The sequence below is a fragment of the Saprolegnia parasitica genome (assembly GCF_000151545.1).
Source record: "Saprolegnia parasitica CBS 223.65 unplaced genomic scaffold supercont2.51, whole genome shotgun sequence".
In the NCBI taxonomy this organism is placed as follows: domain Eukaryota; phylum Oomycota; class Saprolegniomycetes; order Saprolegniales; family Saprolegniaceae; genus Saprolegnia; species Saprolegnia parasitica.
In genome coordinates, this window is record NW_012156445.1 from 126,468 (window position 1) to 144,928 (window position 18,461).

General features: G+C 56.0%; 6 protein-coding genes across 6 annotated transcripts; 5 read left to right on the forward strand and 1 right to left on the reverse strand.

Moving 5' to 3' along the window:
• Positions 1 to 295: 295 nt before the first annotated feature.
• SPRG_10249 (hypothetical protein) lies at positions 296 to 2,175 on the forward strand (the record flags this gene model as incomplete). The annotated part of the gene is made up of 11 exons (XM_012349205.1): positions 296 to 407; positions 464 to 531; positions 582 to 695; positions 745 to 823; positions 879 to 943; positions 990 to 1,094; positions 1,151 to 1,210; positions 1,254 to 1,390; positions 1,443 to 1,682; positions 1,733 to 1,856; positions 1,903 to 2,175. The coding sequence occupies exons 3-11, from the start codon at positions 597 to 599 to the stop codon at positions 2,173 to 2,175; spliced, it is 1,182 nt and encodes a 393-aa protein (XP_012204595.1). The 5' UTR covers positions 296 to 407; positions 464 to 531; positions 582 to 596.
• Positions 2,176 to 2,265: 90 nt separating this feature from the next.
• SPRG_10250 (hypothetical protein) lies at positions 2,266 to 2,998 on the forward strand (the record flags this gene model as incomplete). The annotated part of the gene is made up of 4 exons (XM_012349206.1): positions 2,266 to 2,571; positions 2,619 to 2,680; positions 2,731 to 2,844; positions 2,894 to 2,998. The coding sequence occupies exons 1-4, from the start codon at positions 2,280 to 2,282 to the stop codon at positions 2,996 to 2,998; spliced, it is 573 nt and encodes a 190-aa protein (XP_012204596.1). The 5' UTR covers positions 2,266 to 2,279.
• A 47-nt stretch (positions 2,999 to 3,045) lies between these two features.
• On the forward strand, positions 3,046 to 4,336 carry SPRG_10251 (hypothetical protein; the record flags this gene model as incomplete). The annotated part of the gene is made up of 7 exons (XM_012349207.1): positions 3,046 to 3,078; positions 3,141 to 3,245; positions 3,295 to 3,354; positions 3,411 to 3,547; positions 3,591 to 3,830; positions 3,885 to 4,008; positions 4,052 to 4,336. 7 exons carry the CDS (start codon positions 3,046 to 3,048, stop codon positions 4,334 to 4,336), a joined length of 984 nt encoding a protein of 327 aa, XP_012204597.1.
• Positions 4,337 to 4,533: 197 nt separating this feature from the next.
• Positions 4,534 to 6,563, forward strand: SPRG_10252 (hypothetical protein; the record flags this gene model as incomplete). The annotated part of the gene is made up of 11 exons (XM_012349208.1): positions 4,534 to 4,768; positions 4,818 to 4,882; positions 4,942 to 5,055; positions 5,102 to 5,180; positions 5,233 to 5,297; positions 5,347 to 5,451; positions 5,509 to 5,568; positions 5,612 to 5,751; positions 5,796 to 6,047; positions 6,101 to 6,227; positions 6,267 to 6,563. 11 exons carry the CDS (start codon positions 4,534 to 4,536, stop codon positions 6,528 to 6,530), a joined length of 1,506 nt encoding a protein of 501 aa, XP_012204598.1. The 3' UTR covers positions 6,531 to 6,563.
• A 247-nt stretch (positions 6,564 to 6,810) lies between these two features.
• On the reverse strand, positions 6,811 to 14,696 carry SPRG_10253 (hypothetical protein; the record flags this gene model as incomplete). Its single annotated transcript, XM_012349209.1, has 16 exons — positions 6,811 to 7,784; positions 7,831 to 7,971; positions 8,024 to 8,655; positions 8,705 to 9,109; positions 9,158 to 10,183; positions 10,231 to 10,719; positions 10,776 to 11,257; positions 11,311 to 12,185; positions 12,236 to 12,528; positions 12,576 to 12,719; positions 12,765 to 13,105; positions 13,166 to 13,238; positions 13,296 to 13,571; positions 13,616 to 13,868; positions 13,913 to 14,379; positions 14,454 to 14,696. The coding sequence occupies 16 exons, from the start codon at positions 14,694 to 14,696 to the stop codon at positions 7,442 to 7,444; spliced, it is 6,483 nt and encodes a 2,160-aa protein (XP_012204599.1). The 3' UTR covers positions 6,811 to 7,441.
• A 721-nt stretch (positions 14,697 to 15,417) lies between these two features.
• SPRG_10254 (hypothetical protein) lies at positions 15,418 to 18,305 on the forward strand (the record flags this gene model as incomplete). The annotated part of the gene is made up of 2 exons (XM_012349210.1): positions 15,418 to 16,338; positions 16,371 to 18,305. The coding sequence occupies 2 exons, from the start codon at positions 15,418 to 15,420 to the stop codon at positions 18,303 to 18,305; spliced, it is 2,856 nt and encodes a 951-aa protein (XP_012204600.1).
• Positions 18,306 to 18,461: the final 156 nt, after the last annotated feature.

The window sequence follows — 18,461 nt, forward strand, 5'->3', positions numbered from 1 at the left end:
GCGATTGGAAAAACATAATTGCGATCTGGAACGAGCAGGAGACGACGCAGGGTACAGTACTACTAAAGACATGTCAGAGTCCAGGAGGCGTCGGGTCGTCGCAGAGTCAGCCATCGCGTAGCCAAGGTACCAAGGAGAGAAGAGGCGGCATTTCGGATGCACCCGCCGACGGTTTCATTTTTTGGATCAAAGTCGAAAAGAACGATGGCGCTGGTCTGCGGCCTCTCTGCGTCGGCCAAGGCGCTCTCACGGGTTCTGGAGCGGGAATCACGGAAACAAAGCATTCGGCTGCGATGTCCACGACCGATGGCACTTGTGCCGTCAGCAGCGGCATGCAAGATGCAGTCTTTACGTGCCCCGACGCCCCCCCCCCGGCACCCCCCCAAACGACTCACCGCCTTTAAGCGGTACCCTCTTGGCCACGATTTACTACGTCTGATGAAGCTTGTGTTCTGTACTCTAGTGGCCACAACCGTCTCGTATCGGCAACGCATTTGGCTACTGCTCTACGAACCGTCGTCTTCGCGACTTGTGAGCGCGTTGTCTTGACGTCAGAAAGAACCCCACATCTGTGACTATAGGCCTATTACACGTCGATGCTGTTACTGAGCGCGGTCTTTGTTGGCACACTCATCTTTATCCTGCAGACCGAACCCTCTCTCACATGGCTCGCGCCGCAGCTCACGATTCTCGAGGTGCACTATTGTTTTTAACGTTGCCACGGCTGATTGACGCGGCTCATAGCGCGGTTGCGTCTTTCTTTTCACGGCCGAGCTGGCGTTGCGGGTTGCTTGTGCACCCAACCTGTGGCACTTTTCCTGTGGTACTCACGCTTGTATGGAAATGCATCCGACTTACATCCAACTCGAACGCGCTAGATGTCTTCAACTGGGTCGACTTGATGTCCATCGTGCCATTTTACTTGGAGCTCTCCCTCAACACGGTACAACTGTGATAGGACTACATCTTTTACACGAGCACGGTGATAGAAAAACACGTCGTCCGTTGGCGCGATTCGTGTCATGCGCTTGCTCCGCGTCGCCCGCGTGCTCAAGCTCTCTCGGTACACAACATCGCTGCAGACGTTCAGCAAGGTGCGTGCGTTCAGCTGTCTGGTCGACCTGTGTGATAGAAGCCGTCGTGGGTGTAGGCAATGACGCGAAGTGCCCAGCCACTCTTTATGCTGCTCTTCCTTGTCGCCGTCACGATGGTGCGCAAGATGGTGCGCTAAAAGGTGCCATTGCGACGCCTAGGTCGTCTTCTCGAGCGCCATGTACTTTGCAGAGTACACGGAGAGCGGCTGCCGCCACTCCGTGTACTCGCCCATGTGCTCGCCAAGCCAAGTGCCACCACCCCCCACACCATGCTGCGACCCCAACCCGTTTTACAGGTACCACCACCACCAATTTGGCGGGGACGACCTCCTATCGTATGTGCATTAGCATTGCCGCATCGTTTTGGTGGTGCATTGTGTCGATGACCACGGTTGGGTACGGCGACAACGTGCCTGTGACGCCGGTCGGCAAGTTGATTGCGTCCATCACCATGATGTCGGGCCTCATCATTCTCGCGCTGCCAATCAGCGTGATTGGCTCCAACTTTCAGCACGTTATGAAAGAGACGGTGCTTCTTGCGGCGAGTGCGAAGACCGACGTTGCGATTGGTTCCGACGCAGTGCACAAGTTGTCCATTTTGAGCATGCGTTGTGCATAATGACTCATGAAGGGCGTAGAGACGAGATTCGTCGCGTGCTACAGAGCTTTCACGTTCTCGACGCTGCGGTCGAGGTGGACCCAGAGGAGATTGTCGGCTTGTACGACACCCGCGCAAGTGGCATCCTCGACACTGACGGGCTGGTACGAGCATATATATGTACATAGTTGACACACGATGGTGTCGTAGAAACGGCTCAAGGACGATCTTGGCGAAATTCACGGAACACTGGCCGTCCACGACGTGCAAATCGCGTGCAGCGGCGAGGCGCGGGCGCGGCGGCTCACCCAAGCTGGGTCGCTCGCCAACCTTGAGGGCCCCGCCGACGACACGATCTCGATCATTGAAGAAGTTGTTGAAACACGGCTGCTCGAGTCGGAAGTGCGCCTCGAAGCCAAGCTCGACCGCGTCCTTGCGCTGCTTTTTGCACTCGAACAAAAATTAGAGCGACTTCACGCATAACTCGATACAAAGCGCATACACAGTCGTTTAGTACTCCGTGAATAGTCACAAAATCGGGGTTACACGGCCGGTTTTAACATTGTTGTAGTACGTTTCACAGCGCCATGGCGACACGGTCAGGTGTCGGCCCTGCGCCCATCCAGGCGGCGCGGCTCACGGCGCTCTCCGACTCGGCGCTGCTCTTGTCGCGCGTATTGGAGCGAGAGACGCGAAAGCAGAGTGTCATCAAGCGCGTACGACAGCCTGCGGGGCGACGCCTCGCGGAAGCCTCGCTCTTGCGCAAGGACTCGACGTCACGCGGCTGGAGTCTTCTTCGCAATGTGCCCATCTCGAAAACGATTGCCGATGTACGCCGTGGGTCTCGTCTCGGCCTGCCCTTCATTCGCGTCGAGTCCCGTACGCGTTCTTTTTGTTTGCAGCCAAATACTAGAGCGTGGGCGTAGGTCTCTCGGGCTTGCGGCGCAGGATCTGGTCCATGTTCAACGACCCCATGTCTTCGCTACTGGTGGCGCGCGATGCCATGTCTTTAGCGTCTAACACAAGGTGACGATTTAGGGCCGGTACATTTCGTTCGTGCTGCTCTGCGCTGTCTTTGCCGGCAGCCTCATTTTTGTGCTCCAAACCGAGCCGTCGCTGAGCTCGTTCGCAGAGCAGCTCACGACCGCCGAGGTAGACGATCTCTCCCAGACGCCGATACGAATGCAAGGCGCGTTATTAGCACGTGTGCATCTACCTCTTCTCGGTCGAGTTTGTCGTGCGCATTGCGTGTGCCCCCGACTACGTGTCGTTTTTCTGGGTACGCGTCCTCGGCGACTATGGCTGAGAACGTCTTCCGTAGACATTTTCAATTGGATCGACCTCGTGTCTATCATGCCCCATTACATGGAGCTCATGCTCAACATGGTACGTCGTTTCTGTGACAATCATTTTGTCCTGTGTTTCATCAATCTTGTGCATCTTGGTAGAAAAGCGCATCGTCGGTCGGTGTCATTCGCATCATGCGCTTGCTGCGCGTCGCGCGCATCCTGAAACTCTCACGTTATACGTCGTCGATTCAAACGTTCATGCGCGTACGCAATGGCTCCGCTCGTTTGTGGACATACTGTCATTTCTGGTTAGGCGATGGCGCTCAGTGCCAAGCCCCTTTTTATGCTCCTCTTCTTGATGGCCATCGCCATGGTACCGTCCATGGGACAACGAGACGACAAAAGTGACGTAGTATGCGATGTGGGTAGATGGTGTTTTCAAGCGCAGTGTACTTTGCAGAGTACACGGAAAGCGGGTGTCGACTGGCGCAATACTCCAAAGTGTGCTCGCCCAACCAAGTGCCACTGCCCCCCGACCCGTGCTGCGACCCCAATCCCTTTTACAGGTAGACCGGACGCTCTTGATAGTATATCATCACGGTGTACTAGCATTGCGGCGTCGTTTTGGTGGTGCATCGTGTCAATGACCACGGTTGGGTACGGCGACGACGTGCCCGTGACGCCCCTCGGGAAGCTCATTGCGTCCTTCACGATGATGTCGGGCATGCTCATCCTCGCCTTGCCGATCAGCGTCATTGGCTCTAACTTTCAGCAAGTCATGAAGCAGGCACTCCAGTCAACGATGAAGAAGAACATGGCGCTGCTCACGGGCAAAGGCGTCCTGCGGCGGTGCAAATGCATCAATGACCAGTCGCATCGTTACAATATCGCATGTTGGAGTAGACACGAAATCAAAGAGATCTTACGCAGCTACAACGTCGTCGGCGAGCACATTGACATCAACCCGGACGAGCTCATTGCACTGTACGACACCAACCACACGGGGACTCTGGAAGACAACGAGCTGGTGTGCTGCTGGCTCATGTTGAATAGCTTAATATTGTGCATAGCTGTGCTTCAAGAAGGACCTCGAAGACTTGCACAAGACGATGGAAACGCATCATATGCACATTGCACCGACGCTTCACGACAAGTCGCGACGGTTCACGCAAGCTACAACGCTCTCCCGACTACAGCAGGCGGCGGATGAGAAGGACGAGCACATGGACATGCTCGATGAACTTATCGAGATGCGGCTTCTCGAGTCCGAAGTGCGCATTGAAGCGCAGCTCAACAAAATCGTTACCCTCCTCTCGGTCCTTGAGAAGCGCGTCGAACTCCTCCAAATGTCCTAGCACCATCGCGCTGCGTCACTCTAACTTAACACTGTATTGTAATACCACGAGACGATGTAATCGCGACGCTTGTTTGATTCTGCGATCGTGCAGAAGTAGATACATTTAGCAAGCATTCCAAAAAGGCGCGAAACGCCGCATCGACATTTCCAGTGCGACTGTTTGAACGCCAAACCGTTCGTCCGATTCGGAGCGATATGGCGGCGGGGACGAGTCACGCGCAGACGCTGGCCCAGCTACCGAATACAGCACTGGCGCTTTCACGGATCCTCGAGCGAGGGCGACGCAAGCTAGAGACGATGGACCGGTACTTGCCGCCTCCTACATCTCACATACCACCGCCGGTGGCCCCAGTGAGCAGGAAGTCGTCCGGGTATCAGCAAGGCACCCTCCACGATCGGTACCCGTCCATGCGTCTCATCGCCAAACACGGTACGGGCACCGAGTGCATGCCTCATGAAACAAAGTAATGTGGTGGTAGCCAACCAGCAAACGTGGCGAGTGCGTCTCTGGCTCGTCTTGCAAGACCCGTCGTCGTCGCGGCTCGTACGATGCAGCAACATCATATCGATGGAGCCATAGAGCGTGATGGATCTCTGTACTAGGCGCGGGTTGTCTCCACCGTGCTTATCGTCGCGGTCGTTCTCGCCACGTGCGTCTTTTTGCTTCAAACCGAACCTTCGTTCGAGCCGTATGCCTCCACCTTGTCTTATCTCGAGGTGCAGCCTCCAAACAAATCTTTTAAATATCTCGATATTGTCGCAGACCTTGTGCGTCGCTCTCTTTACAATCGACGTCCTCGTGCGGTTTCTGTGTGTGCCTCACCTCGGCGAATTCGCGCGCGGTACCGTTCTCAGAGGGTCGTTCGTCGTGTTGCTTAGGACACGCGTTTGTAGATGTGTTCAACTGGATTGACGTCGCGTCAGTGGTGCCATTTTACCTCGAAGCTTTTCTTGCGAATGTACGCGACGCCAATTTGCAAAATGCGAGTGGCCACATGCGTTGGATAGCGGCCCATGGCGTCGCTCTCGTCGCTTCGGGCACTCCGGCTGCTCCGCGTCGCGCGCATCTTTAAGCTCTCACGCTACACGAGCTCGATTCAAATGTTTCTTCATGTAGGCGCACATAATTCTTCCTTGGGAGTACTATGGCTCATGGCGGCGTCATCGTAGGCGATTCGAGAGAGCTCGCAAGCCCTTTTCATCCTCTTGTTTCTCGTGTCCATCACCATGGTACGTCCCGACAGGTCTTCGATCGATCAAAAGCGTCTCGTAGCTCTTCTTTTCAAGCGCCCTCTATTACGCCAACGCCGTTGATGAAGCAGGTTGCATTCCCGCCATCCACAGCGTCCTGTGCTCGCCGCTCCGAGAACCGGCGCCACCAGCGCCGTGTTGCCACCCGACGCCGTTCTATAGGTCTGCTCTATGTCAAGGCCGCCGACTTTAATGCGATAGGACAGTATTGCCGCCGCTTTGTGGTGGTGCATCGCCACCATGACGACTGTCGGGTACGGCGATGACGTGCCGGCGACGCCACCTGCACAAGCGATCGCATCTGTCGCGCTTCTGGCTGGCATTCTCATCCTGTCGCTTCCGACGAGCGTTATTGGCAGCAACTTTCAGCGCCTCTTTCGCGCGGCACACACTCAAGTCAGCGACGAGCGGTGGGTCGAGCAGCGTACTACCGACCAACCGTGCTCACAGACCAAAGTGTATGCAATAATGCGATGCACAAAAGACGCTGACACGCGTTCTGTGCGTGTAGGGAGCGCATGCAGTCCCTTCTCCTCGCGTTCCGTTGGAGCAATCCCGACCGCCACGTCATCGAGTACAGTGACTTGCTCTCCATCTATGACGAGAAGGATAAAGGCCACTTATCGGACAGCGACATGGTATTTCTGACCGTGTGGCCGTCACTCGACACGCTGTAGGACACGTTTCGGCACGATTTAGAGCGTCTTGACGCCATCAACTTGGTCGAGCACACCAAACGAGCAACGCGATCGGACGTGAAAAAGGAACCGCGACTGGAGACGCACGCACGCCGCGATCGTTTTCTCGCGACCGCAGACGAGACGATCCAGTACCGCTTGCTAGAATCCGAGGCGCTCTTGGAGAGCAAACTCCGGCACATTATCCAGCGCATTGTGGCGCTCGATCAAAAGCTACATGTCCTTAGCGAAGACGTCGAGTAAGTCGCATTTACAATCCAACTATTCAACTATCCATTCATCCATCGAGGAGTCGTCGCGGTGCCTAACATAAGATACGATCGATACGTACTAGTATGTAAAGTGGGCGCGCACTGTCGACGCAGGCTTGTCAAAGAGACAGAAGTCACGCCGCAAGTGGCTCTATACGGATTTCGGGCACCAATGTCATTTGTAGCGACGCAGATGACGAGTGCCATCGACAGTTTGAAGCATTCGGCCTTGGTTTCGTCACATGGGCATGACAACGCAACAAAGAAAAGTGTGTATATATACATACTAAAGGAAAACGTGTAAAAGGTATTATGTATCGCCGGGTGCATTTTGTGGCAACGTCGTCTCGTTGGAAGGCGCGATACGACTGGGAGCGGCCGCCGTATCGTCGTCGGTTTGGGAGCCTTGGATCTCGTTTGCCATTTGTTTCTTTGTTTCTATGCGAGCAGCTTCTTGAAGGGTGGCAAACGTTGTTGTGCTGTGAACAGACGGCCCCAGCGACAGGTTGTTGTATGGCGTCGGTGGGTTCAAACCGCTATGAGCTTGCAATTGGCTCAAGCGCACTTGAAGCCGCTGCAAGGACGTGCGCGCGCGCTTCTCGGCCCGAGCATCCTCTAGCTTTTTGCCGCCTTCTTCGGCCGACTGTTCGAGCATTGCTTGCGTGACGTTCATCACTGGCGCGCTCGCACACTTGTTCGAGCTCGGTTTCAGCTCGTCGGCAGAGGGAAACTGGTCCGAAGGCACATCGGGTTCGGGCGCCGTACGTACCGCGAGAGAAAACGACCGGAGCTTCTTGGCGCAGATCGCGACGGTATTGGCCACTTTGTTGAGGGCCTTGGTCTGCGGCGGCTGAAGGCGCGCGATCGAGTCCATATGAAACGCGTAGTGGGTGTTTTCGTGGATCACCCGCGTGCACTGGCTGCAGAGGTTCTGGAGGCAGAATTTGCAGTAGAGCGTTGCCGCATGGTCTTCGCACTGCTGACACAAGTGGAGCGTGTTGTGCGTTGCCACAAAGACTTGGCCGGCGCGCCGTCGCCTTGGTCTTCAAAGAGTGCGAGAAATGGCGTGAACGCAGCGCCGCACTCGAGCACCGAGAGAGTGCTGTAGTACTGAACATCGTCGCGGCCACGAATCAAGTAGTAAATCAGCTCCGCCAAGTCGGTCGTGGGAGGAGTCGACGGGTAGGCATCGGGCTCTGCCAGCGCCGCGACCACCATGCGCGCAATGGCGGCACTTTCCGCAAACCTAACCGCATGCGTTAGCGTGACAGATCGAAACCAAGGCGATGTACCACGGGGACTCTTGCAAGGCAGCGGTAAAGTCGGTCGCTGAGAGCGCGAAGAGATCACAGGCGCGCAGCGTCACGACGGAATAGGTGCAAAAGCTGGCCGACATGAAGCCTTCATCGCCAAAAAACTGACCGTCCACGTAGCTAGAAGGCGTTCCATCAACTGGTTACTTCATCATTCTGCAGCACAAAGTACCGTATCGGAGCGAAATTGGGTGTCGTCGATGCTGAAATGAGGTTGCCCTTGGCGACAAAGTACATGGTTTGGCCAATGTTGCCTTGGACGATGACCGATTCGCCGGGGGGGTACCCCTCAAAGACTAGCCGGTGGGCCATGCTGTACACAAGCGCCTCGATGCTGTTGTTGTCGCCGCAAAGCGGTCGCAAATACCGCGTCGAGAAGCGGTCGATAGCCATGTGGCCGATCTGAATGTTAGCTTGTGACCGGATTCGGGGCGGGAGCTGCTCCAAAATGCTTTGGTACATGACACCGCTCTGCGACGACCACCAGTACGAGAGAAAGACGTGGACTCGGTTTTCGATCGACCGGGTGATACGCTTCCGCGCAAGAAACTCCATGACGTTCATCTGGTTGATCTTGAACTCGACTTCGTTCTGGATGAGGTAGATGCACAAAGTGGACGCCTCGCCAATGACGTAGCCCATGATGAAGATGCCAAACACTGCCATGATGAAGAGGAACGTGAACTGGAGCATCTGATCTTTCGGCTCGTTCACGAGACCAGTGCCCGTGTTTAACGTCATTGCAAAGTAGAGGCATCGGAAGAGACGGAAAAAGACTTTCTCACTTGTCGCATCGGGATCAATCTACTTGCATGTCATGCCACGTTATTGAAGAAAATGGTATGCAAGGTACCGCAAAATAGGCCACGGGCAATGATGAGCTCCAAGCTGGCCCGAATCCATCGATGAACGTCGTGCCAAAGTACGCGCACGCCAACCAGTAGCTGCACATGAAGTAGTAGAGTCCAAGGAGCTTGAGTCGGTTCATCTCGTATGACATGCTGAAACGCTGCACTTCGTCGATCGTGTGCGTAAGTTGCCGCAACTTGAGAAAGCGGTTGAGCCGAAAGAGGGCAGAAAACTTGAAGAACGGCCCCACGATATAGTCCAGCGGAAGGATTGCGAGGACATCGAGCCACTGCGTCGTCTTGTGCTCTCTTGTCTCTTCACTAAACTCGCGTGACGAGACTGTCTCGATAATGTGCTGCTTGAACCAAATGTCGTACACAAACACCCCGTCCGTGAACACGTTGAGTATCTAGTCACCACGTCATCAGTTGTGATATGTCATCGTGACAGATCGCACCATGTAGACGACAAAGATGCCAGTCGAGAGGCCTTCGTTGCCAAATGTGAGCGCGTACGGGATGCTCAAAGCGATGTACAAGAGCGAGATGCAGAGCACGGTCAAGTACCGGATGTACATGGATGACTGGACTTCGATGTGCACGAGCTTTTTCAGCAGTTGCTGCGACCGCGAGACCGTTCTGATGATCTCATCTTTTGACGCACGCAAGAGCAGCATCGACTTGGACGTGGCGATTGGTCGCTGAAGCACGTGGGGCGTCGTTGCCACTTTGGCTTCGGCCCTGGCCTGGTCCTCGCGCATTTTGAGCTCTTGCTCGGCGTAGATTTCATTCACAATGAGCATGACCTTGGCTTTCCACTTGGGGTGCTGCGCAAACACTGACTCCAAATGCTTTCGCGAGAGCTTGTAGAGCGTACAAAACGTCCTCGCTTCAATCGTCGCATTGCGCGGCATGTAGCAGAAAAGGGACTTTTCGCCAAAGAAGGCGCCGGCATGGATCTCGTTGACCTTGGTGCCTTTGCTGACCAGGTTGTCCTTGATGCTGCACACAGGCACAAGGCCATCAAGCATCATAAACACATCGAGGCACCCCGAGAAGACAAAGTACATCTCGACGCCGACTTCGCCTTGGCGGCACACGAGCTCACCCCGCGTCACGAGCAGCTGCGTCATTTGGCTCACAAGCACGCGCGTCACGTTCGAGTCGGCGTGTTCGTCTTGAAAGAAGGGCACCTTGTTGAGCATCGGCGTCAATAAGAAAACCCGGATGTCGGCGACGAGCGACGGCGGAAGGCATTTCGCCAAAATGTGTTCTTCGTGGATCGAGTGAAAGAGCCGGTAAAAGTAAAAGTGCGCAATCTTGAGCTCCATCTCGGGCGAAAACGAGAAGTACTTGATAAACTTGCGGACGTAGTTGAGGTTGCTGTAGAACGCCCGGTTGTTCCCATCGAGGATTTGGACAATGTCCAGCAAGTTGCCCACTACGTAGGCGAGCAAGAAGACACCGAGCGTTTGGACAAACATCTAGAAACATTAATGGACTTTGAGTACATGAAAATCAGCGCCCGTACCGTAAAGGCGTATTCGATCGCAGTCACGGGGTACATGCCAGGATGGTAGCCCGTGAGCATGCCGAGGCCCCAGTAGTGCGCCTTGGTGTACTTGAGAAGGAGCGTCATATTGGGGTTGGACGGGTCCATGTCGACATTGGGGAGCCACGCGTCCTTCCCAAACTGCTTGGTGGTGGTGAACCCCAGCAGCGTTGACGCGTTGTTGCCAAAGTTGTACCACGTGCATCCGATAAAGTGCGCGAGCAAGTAGATGTAGAAGACGAGCTTGAAGATGCGGATCTGGATGTTGATCGTGTAGTACTGCCGCTCCAAATGTTGGATTTGGGCCGAGAGTTTAAAGAGCCGGAGGAGTTTGTTGACATTCCATGCCTCGGACCGCGGACTTCCCGTCCAGAGATTGGCTAAATTGAGCGGGATCACGGCGAGGATGTCAATGACAAAGCTCATCGAGCGCAGGTAGCGCTTGCGCACTTTGACCGGGTCCATGATCTATCCTCGTCATCCATATTCTGTTTCGTAACATGTGCGATAGTGGATTAGCGTACCTTGTTGCCATAGTCAGAAAACCCGGTCCGCGTTTTGAGAAAAATGTCGGCCAGAAAACAGAGCTCGAGCACAATTGAGATTGAATCGGACACGCGGACCGACTCGTCCGCAAAACCAAATGCCATGTAAAAGGGCACGCCAATGCACTCGTAGACCATGCCAAAGAAGAGGAGTGTTTCCCAAAAGATGGAGAAGTTCGAGTCGGGATTCAGCATCCACGGCTTGGAGACGGTGCTCGTAGGCTCCTTGGACGACGAAAGACCAGACGGCGTCCTCTCGATAAGCCCCGGTTTGTTGCGGCCGTGGGCTTTGGCACTTCGGGCCAAGACGTTGGCCGCAAATGTCGGAAATGTTTCTTGAAGCGACAGGAGTGTCTGGCGCGTCACGAGTGCAACGACACACGTCGTCATGGCTTTCGCTTGGTCCGCGTGGACAATGTTGTCTCGTTCGAGATCCAGACTAGAGAGACCGAAAAAATCGCCTAGCACCACTTGTCATGAGCCTCGACCCCCATTGCCATTAAAGGGTACGCACCCGACTTGAGCTCGCGCGGTGCGTCGTCGAGTGACGGTGTCAGAATCGCCACGTGGCCCTCGAGAAGGACGTAGGCAGCGTCGGCGTAGTCGCCGCAGCGGTACACCATTTCGCCCTGGCCGTGCAAGTGGATGGTCAAGTTGTCCAGAAAGATAGCGGCAAGTTGCGGGAAGCAGTCGCTAACATGCTCCATGCGTGCAATCGTGTCGACAGCGGATGCGCAGATGAACGAGAGGATCTCGCGCTTGATATTGTTGGGCAGCTCCGCGACAAGCTCGTTGATGTTGGCGCCTCGATGGGCGCTCCACCAAAAGTCGAGGAACGCCGACACGCGGCGGTGCAGGCCCGTGGGCGCTTTTTGTTTTTGCAAAAAGAGCTGGATACGCGACCGGGTCGCGAGAAATTCCATTTGCTCAACGGCCGACGCCGTCACGCGCTTCTGGACTTCGTCAATGATGATGGAAATCAAGAGCATGCCAATGAGCATGAGGACGCTGGCCAAAATGTACTCGCCAAAGATCTCGGGCTCAAAGGGCAGCCCGAGATTCGTGATGCACACGGCACCATAATACAGCGCACGCAGATACACGATGAGCTTGACATGACTGACGTGCGGGTCATCGAGCGCATACGTGACGTTGTCGTGATCGACGTAGCCCGTCGCGTCGTGGTTGAGGTGCAGGTTGAGCTCCATGGGCGGAAGCCATCCGTTTTGGAGGTGGCCGTAGCCCGCAATGAACGTGTACGCTTGTGCCGCGCACCCCCCGAGGTGGTAGCAGAAGAAGAGCAAGACGCCGAGAACGAGAATGCGTCTTTTGCTTGCAATGCGCACGAAAAGGGCCACCTCTTCGAGCTCGTCCGCGAGATGCAAGACCCTAACCCCAGAAATGTCCAATGTATCCGGAATATATAGATGTGTCGGTACCGAATCAGACGCGTGACGCGCCAGACCAGGTGCCATGGCGGGTACAGAATCCAGAGCGGGAAGGCACACACGACGTCCCGCCAAAACGACGTGCGAATGTAGTGCGTGGCGCACTTGACCGTGTCAAAGATCGACTCGGCCTCGACGACATAGGACAAGTTGAGTTTGCCGTAAATGTCGAGCCACAAGATGATGTCCGCGACCAAATTGCACCCTTGCATCCACGTTGGGTAGCCCATGATGACAAAGGTGTTGACAAACGGCACCATAAAGAGATTGTAAAGCGTCGCACCCTACGTGGTCGCGTCCATATACATCACATCTAGACGACGAACAATACCATAACGGCGAGTAGCCACGCGAGACGATAGCGCGCCTTGCGATCCAACGCGTGCTTCAAGAGCAATTTGTGCCAGCGCGGTACGGCAAAGAGAGGCCGAGTAAACGTCATCGTCGTGGACGTGCGCGATTCAGTCACCTTGGACTACGCACAGTGTCAGCATGACATACCACATTTTGCATGACGTACCGAGACCTGGTTGCTTTTTGGACGACTCGACGCCCGCGACGGATGGCCGGTACTCGCCGGCTTCCCGGACGGTGGCACGATGTCCACAAAGCGGCTCTTGTCATCAGGCCCTTCCTGCTGGTGCACGTAGTTGCCATAGGCTTTTGCGCGTTCGAACGTGTCGTTGCCGTCCAGGAGCGAACCTTTTCGCCGAATCACTTCGCTGTTGTGGAGGTCCATTTCCTGCAAAAGTTTCCCGACGCAGTCGAGAATTTGACCCTCGAATTCCGGATACGCCCGCAGAACGCGATGGACATGACTTCGCGACAAAATGTGCAAAATACAAAACGTCGCGGTGGTCACTACACAGAATCAAAGTGCTTTTAAGCACAAATGTATCGAGAAAAATATCAAATCGATACCGTTGGCAGTGCGCACTTGGTTGGTGAAGAGCGAGAGTTCGCCAAAGAAGCCGCCTTTGCGTAGCTCGCGCACCTATTTTGCCTTGCTTTAGCATCGCGGCGGCGATATAGAAATGCAGAGAGTGCATACCTTGACGTCGTTGATGCTCACTGCGAGGACACCGGCCTGTACAAAGTACATGTCTTCGCCTTGGTCGCCTTTTTGGCACACGACAAAGTTGGTCGGTAGCGAATGCGTGTCCATGAGGTCGACGAGCGCGCGTACGAACGCCGCGTTGCAGCAGCGAAAGAATGGCACGCCGGCCACCATACCCTTGAGAAGCGAGAATTTCACATCTTTGGCAATTGACGGACAGAGGAGCTTCATGTTGCTCTTGTCGTTGCTTTCGCCGCTCTTGAAGCCGTTCTACATTTTTCTAGGTACCGTGGACGGACATTTCGCGCGTCTACCTCCAGGAACTCGACTGCCCGCTCTTGGATTTCATGGGGCACGTGATGGAACGAGAGGACGTAGCGGAGCTGGTTGATTTTCGCGTCAAACTTTTCGACCGTGTCGGCGTCGCATTTGGAGAGCATGAAGAGCGTGCCGCAAATGTAGACAAAGAGGAGGAAGCCGCTGACCATGACAGTGACCATGTAGACCGACTGCCACAGCGTGCGAGGTGCGAAACCTTCGAGGCACTTGGAGACGATACCAAGCGACCTACATCGCATCGTCAAGTAAATCTTGGATGCAGAAGGACGCACCAGAAGAGCGCGGCAGAGTACTGCGTCACCACGTCTTCGTGCGCAAGGTGGAGCGTGAGCAACCACGGGTTGGTTTTGTCGGTATTGAACCCAAACGACGCGTACAGGCACGCGGTAATATGGCAAAAGGCGTACGAGACAAAGACGACCTTGACGATCTTGCAGAATTTGAAGTGGCGCGCAAACACCTTGTCAAAGTCGAGCGTATATGCGTTCACGCGTCGAAGACGGAGGAGTTTGTTGAGGTACAAGAGCCCGCACGACGAAGCGTGCGGTGCGATCGTGTACAGCGGCACTAGCGTGAGGAGGTCGAGCGGAAAGCTCCACGACCAAAGGTACTTGCGCCGCGTCATTTTCGGGTTGCGCACCATGTCGCCGAGGAGGTAGAAGCCCGTGTGCATTTGAACGGCAATGTCGACAAAAAAGAAGGCTTCGGCAAGGTTGAGCAAGTAGACCAGCGTCGGCACCTCGCAGATTGTGCGGTCAAAGCACAAGAGCATCGGGATCACAAGTGCGTTGTAGAGGCAAAAGAAAGCAGTACGACGTTCCAGCACGCCAGGTAGAACGAGTCGGGCTCGATCGCAATCGTCTTCTTGTGTCGAATTTCCCAGGACAGCGACCCGCGCCGTAGCTGGAAGCTGCCGAGGTTCTCTGCTGTCCGACGAAGTAGCGGCGCGACGCGTGCGAAGTTCTCGCTGCGCAAGATGGCGCTGATGTGCGACGGCCGGCCATTCTGAGCCGTGGGCAGTCGCCAAAGGCCGAGCTGCACCAGTAGCTGCTTCATCTTGCGCCAACGGTTCTTGTCTCCGACTGGCCGCCTTTCTCGCGACGCTATTTATAGATCGGTTACAAGCGGTTAGGTCCGAGCGTCGGTTATTAATAGAAAGCGCTATTTATACTCGACCTAAAGGCAGCATTTTGTACTGGCATCGATACAATCAAGGGATACAATTGTAGAGTACTGCGATGGAATAGTAGGCTGTCTTTCAAAAGAACTGCACTACTGATACTGGTAGGAACCTCCTGGTGACACCAGCCCACAGGCGGATAGTACCTTGGCAGTACCAAAGCAACGGAAAGGTCATGTAAAATTTGTGGCCTTGGCAGTGCTCCCCATGAAAACATCAAAACTCCATAAACGAACGGGAGAGTATTATGACTTGCCCACAGTATCAATACCGGTATTACATGCTATCCAGTTGCTGGTTATACGAGTCCATGCGTCGAGTGCCGTCTTTGTCGCGTGTCGCGATATCGATGGGATGTGAAAGGCCGATGTCGAAATTTACGGTAAATCACTTCATAGGCATAAAAAGACCGTACTTGATACGGTACATTGTACGGTAGAAAGTACGGTCTATTTGACCGGATAACGATAGTATCCGGATGACGGCAGAAACACGGTATTTTTGCGGGCAATTGGCGGGTGTTGATTGGAGGAGGCCAATTGGTGGCCCATCCTCGTGTCATTGGCCCTTTCGCTCCCTCTCGACAAGCTCGCCGCCATGCCACCGAAGAAGGGGAAGAAGCCCGCGCCCGCCAAGAAGGCCGTCTCTGGCGACGACGACTGGGACATCCTCAACGAGTTCGCGACGCCTGCTCCTGCGCCCGTGGAAGCGGCGCCGGCGCCGGCCGAGCCCACGACCGAGGCCGAGCCTGCCGCCGTCGACGACGCGGTGGCGGCCCACTTGGCCAGCTTGGGTATCTCGGCCAGCGCGGCTGCGGACAAGAAGAAGAAGAAGAAGGGCAAGAAGAAGGGCGACGATGCCAAGGACGAGGCACCCGCGGCTGCGGCTGCACCTGCCCCGGCTGGCCCGAAGAAGCCCCTCTCGGCTGCTGCCAAGGCGCTCTTGGAACGCCAAGCGGCCCTCAAGGCCGAGCAGGAGCGCCTCCAGGCGATCCAGGAAGAAGAGGAGCGCCTTGAGCGGGAAGCCGAGGCCGCGCGCCTCGAAGTGATCCGCAAGAAGGAAGAGGCGGCCGAGCGCAAGCGTCTCGCCAAGAAGGCCAAGGTCGAAGCTGCCAAGGCCGAGGGTACCTACATGACGAAGGCGCAGAAGCTCAAGGCGCAGCGCGCGCAGGCGGCTTTGGAAGCCATGAAGGCGCAGGGTCTTGTCTCGATTGCTGCCGACGAAGAGAAGAAGCCTGTTGTGTACACCAACACGAAGAAGAACAAGAAGCAGCCCAAGAAGGAAGAAGACGTCGTCGAAGAGGTCAAGCCCGCGACCGAGGACGTGCCGGATGCCTGGGACGCCAGCGACAACGAGGACAAGGCCGAGGCCGACGCCCCGGACGCGTGGGACGATGATGAGTGGGACGACTCGGCGCTCATTGCGACGATCCAGCAAAAGGTCGAGGAGACGACGACGACGGCTGCCGAGGACGAGGTCGAAGATCTCATCGAGCTCGAGAAAGAAAAGAGAAGGAGCGTCTCCGCCAGCAAGGCTTGGCCCTTGCCAAGCGCCAGGCCGAGCAGGAAGCCGAGGCGGCTCTCGCGGCCGAGGCGGAGACCGTCCGCTCCAAGGCCAAGCAAGAGGAAGACCGCAAGAAGCGCGAGGCTGCCGAACGCCGCCGCGTTCGCGAGGAGGAAGCCCGTGCGGCCATCTCGGAGGATAACCTTCGGTCGCCGATTTGCTGTATCATGGGCCACGTCGATACGGGCAAGACCAAGCTCCTCGACAACATCCGCAAGACCAAGGTGCAGGACGCCGAGGCTGGCGGTATCACGCAGCAGATTGGTGCGACCTTCTTCCCTGTCGAGGCCATCAAGCAAAAGACGGCTGCGCTTCAGAAGGTGACCAACCTCCAGTACAAGCTGCCGGGTCTCCTCGTCATTGACACGCCGGGCCACGAGAGTTTTACCAACCTTCGCTCGCGCGGCTCGTCGCTCTGCGACATTGCCATCCTCGTCGTCGATATCATGCACGGCCTCGAACCCCAGACGCTCGAATCGCTGCGCCTCTTGCGTGCCAAGCGCGCGCCGTTTGTTGTCGCCCTTAACAAGATTGATCGCTGCTACTCGTGGAAGACGTGCCCGGACATGCCGATCCGCGACGCGCTCGCGCTCCAGAACGAACACGTGGTGCGCGAGTTTGAAGACCGCGCCAAGAAGATCATGGTCGAGTTTGCCGAGCAGGGCCTCAACGCTGAGGTCTACTGGCGCAACAAGGATCTCGGGCGCACCGTGTCGCTCATCCCGACGTCGGCGATTTCCGGCGAAGGCGTCCCGGATCTGCTCATGATGCTCACCAAGCTCACGCAGGAGCGCATGGCCAAGTCGCTTGCGTTTGTCGACATTCTCCAGTGTACCGTGCTCGAAGTCAAGGTCATCGAAGGCCTCGGCACGACCATTGATACGATTCTCGTCAACGGCTCGCTGAGCGAAGGCCAGACGATTGTCGTCTGTACGCTGGAAGGCCCGGTGGTCTCGACGATTCGATCGCTACTGACGCCGCACCCGATGAAGGAGATCCGCGTCAAGGGCGAGTACATCCACCACCAGACCATCAAGGCCGCGATGGGTGTCAAGATTTGCGCCCAAGGCCTCGAGAAGGCGGTGGCCGGCACGCAGATCCACGTCGTGGGCCCTGACGACGACGTCGAGGAGCTCAAGGACTCGGTTATGTCGGACCTCTCCAACATTATGGACTCTGTCAACGCGACCAAGCGCGGTGTCATGGTGCAGGCGTCGACGCTCGGTGCGCTCGAAGCACTCCTCGAGTTTCTTCGGTCGTGCGACCCGCCGATCCCGGTGGCGTGCGTCAACATTGGTCCGGTCCACAAGAAGGACGTAGTCCGCGCCAGTGTCCAGCTCGAGCACAACAAAGAGTACGCGACGATCCTCGCATTCGACATCAAGATTCAAAACGACGCCAACGAACTCGCCAACGAGCTCGGCGTGCGCATCTTCACGGCCGACATCATCTACCATCTCTTTGACCAGTTTACGGCGTACATGGACAACATCAAGGCGCTCCGCCGCGAGCAGTTTGCCGACGTCGCGGTCTTCCCCGTCGTCCTCCGCATCATCCCGACGTGCGTCTTCAACAAGAAGGACCCGATCATCCTCGGCGTCGACATTGAAGACGGTATCCTCAAGGTGGGCACGCCGCTTGTGGCGATCGTGGGCGGCGCGCTCGTCTCTGTCGGCCGCGTCGGCTCGATCGAGAAGGACAACAAGCCGACCGAGACGGCCAAGAAGGGCGCGAGCGTCGCGGTGCGTATTGAAAGCGACTCGAACGTGACGTACGGCCGCCACTTTGACCACACGGCCAAGCTCTACTCGCATCTGAGCCGCGCGTCCATCGATGCGCTCAAGGAGAACTTCAAGGAGGACCTCGCCAAGGACGACTGGCGGCTCGTCATTCGTCTCAAGGGCGTCTTTGGCATTATCTAAAGCACTCCTCGTCTTTATCTTAAGTCCTACTACTTCGTACTCGTCGTTTGGGTTCCGGTTGCAAAACGTTTAAGTAGAAAACAAAGGGATAGCTTAGTGGGCAATGATGGGGTGGTGTTAATACAGGACGATGGTGGGTGCCATCAGAAGGATGCA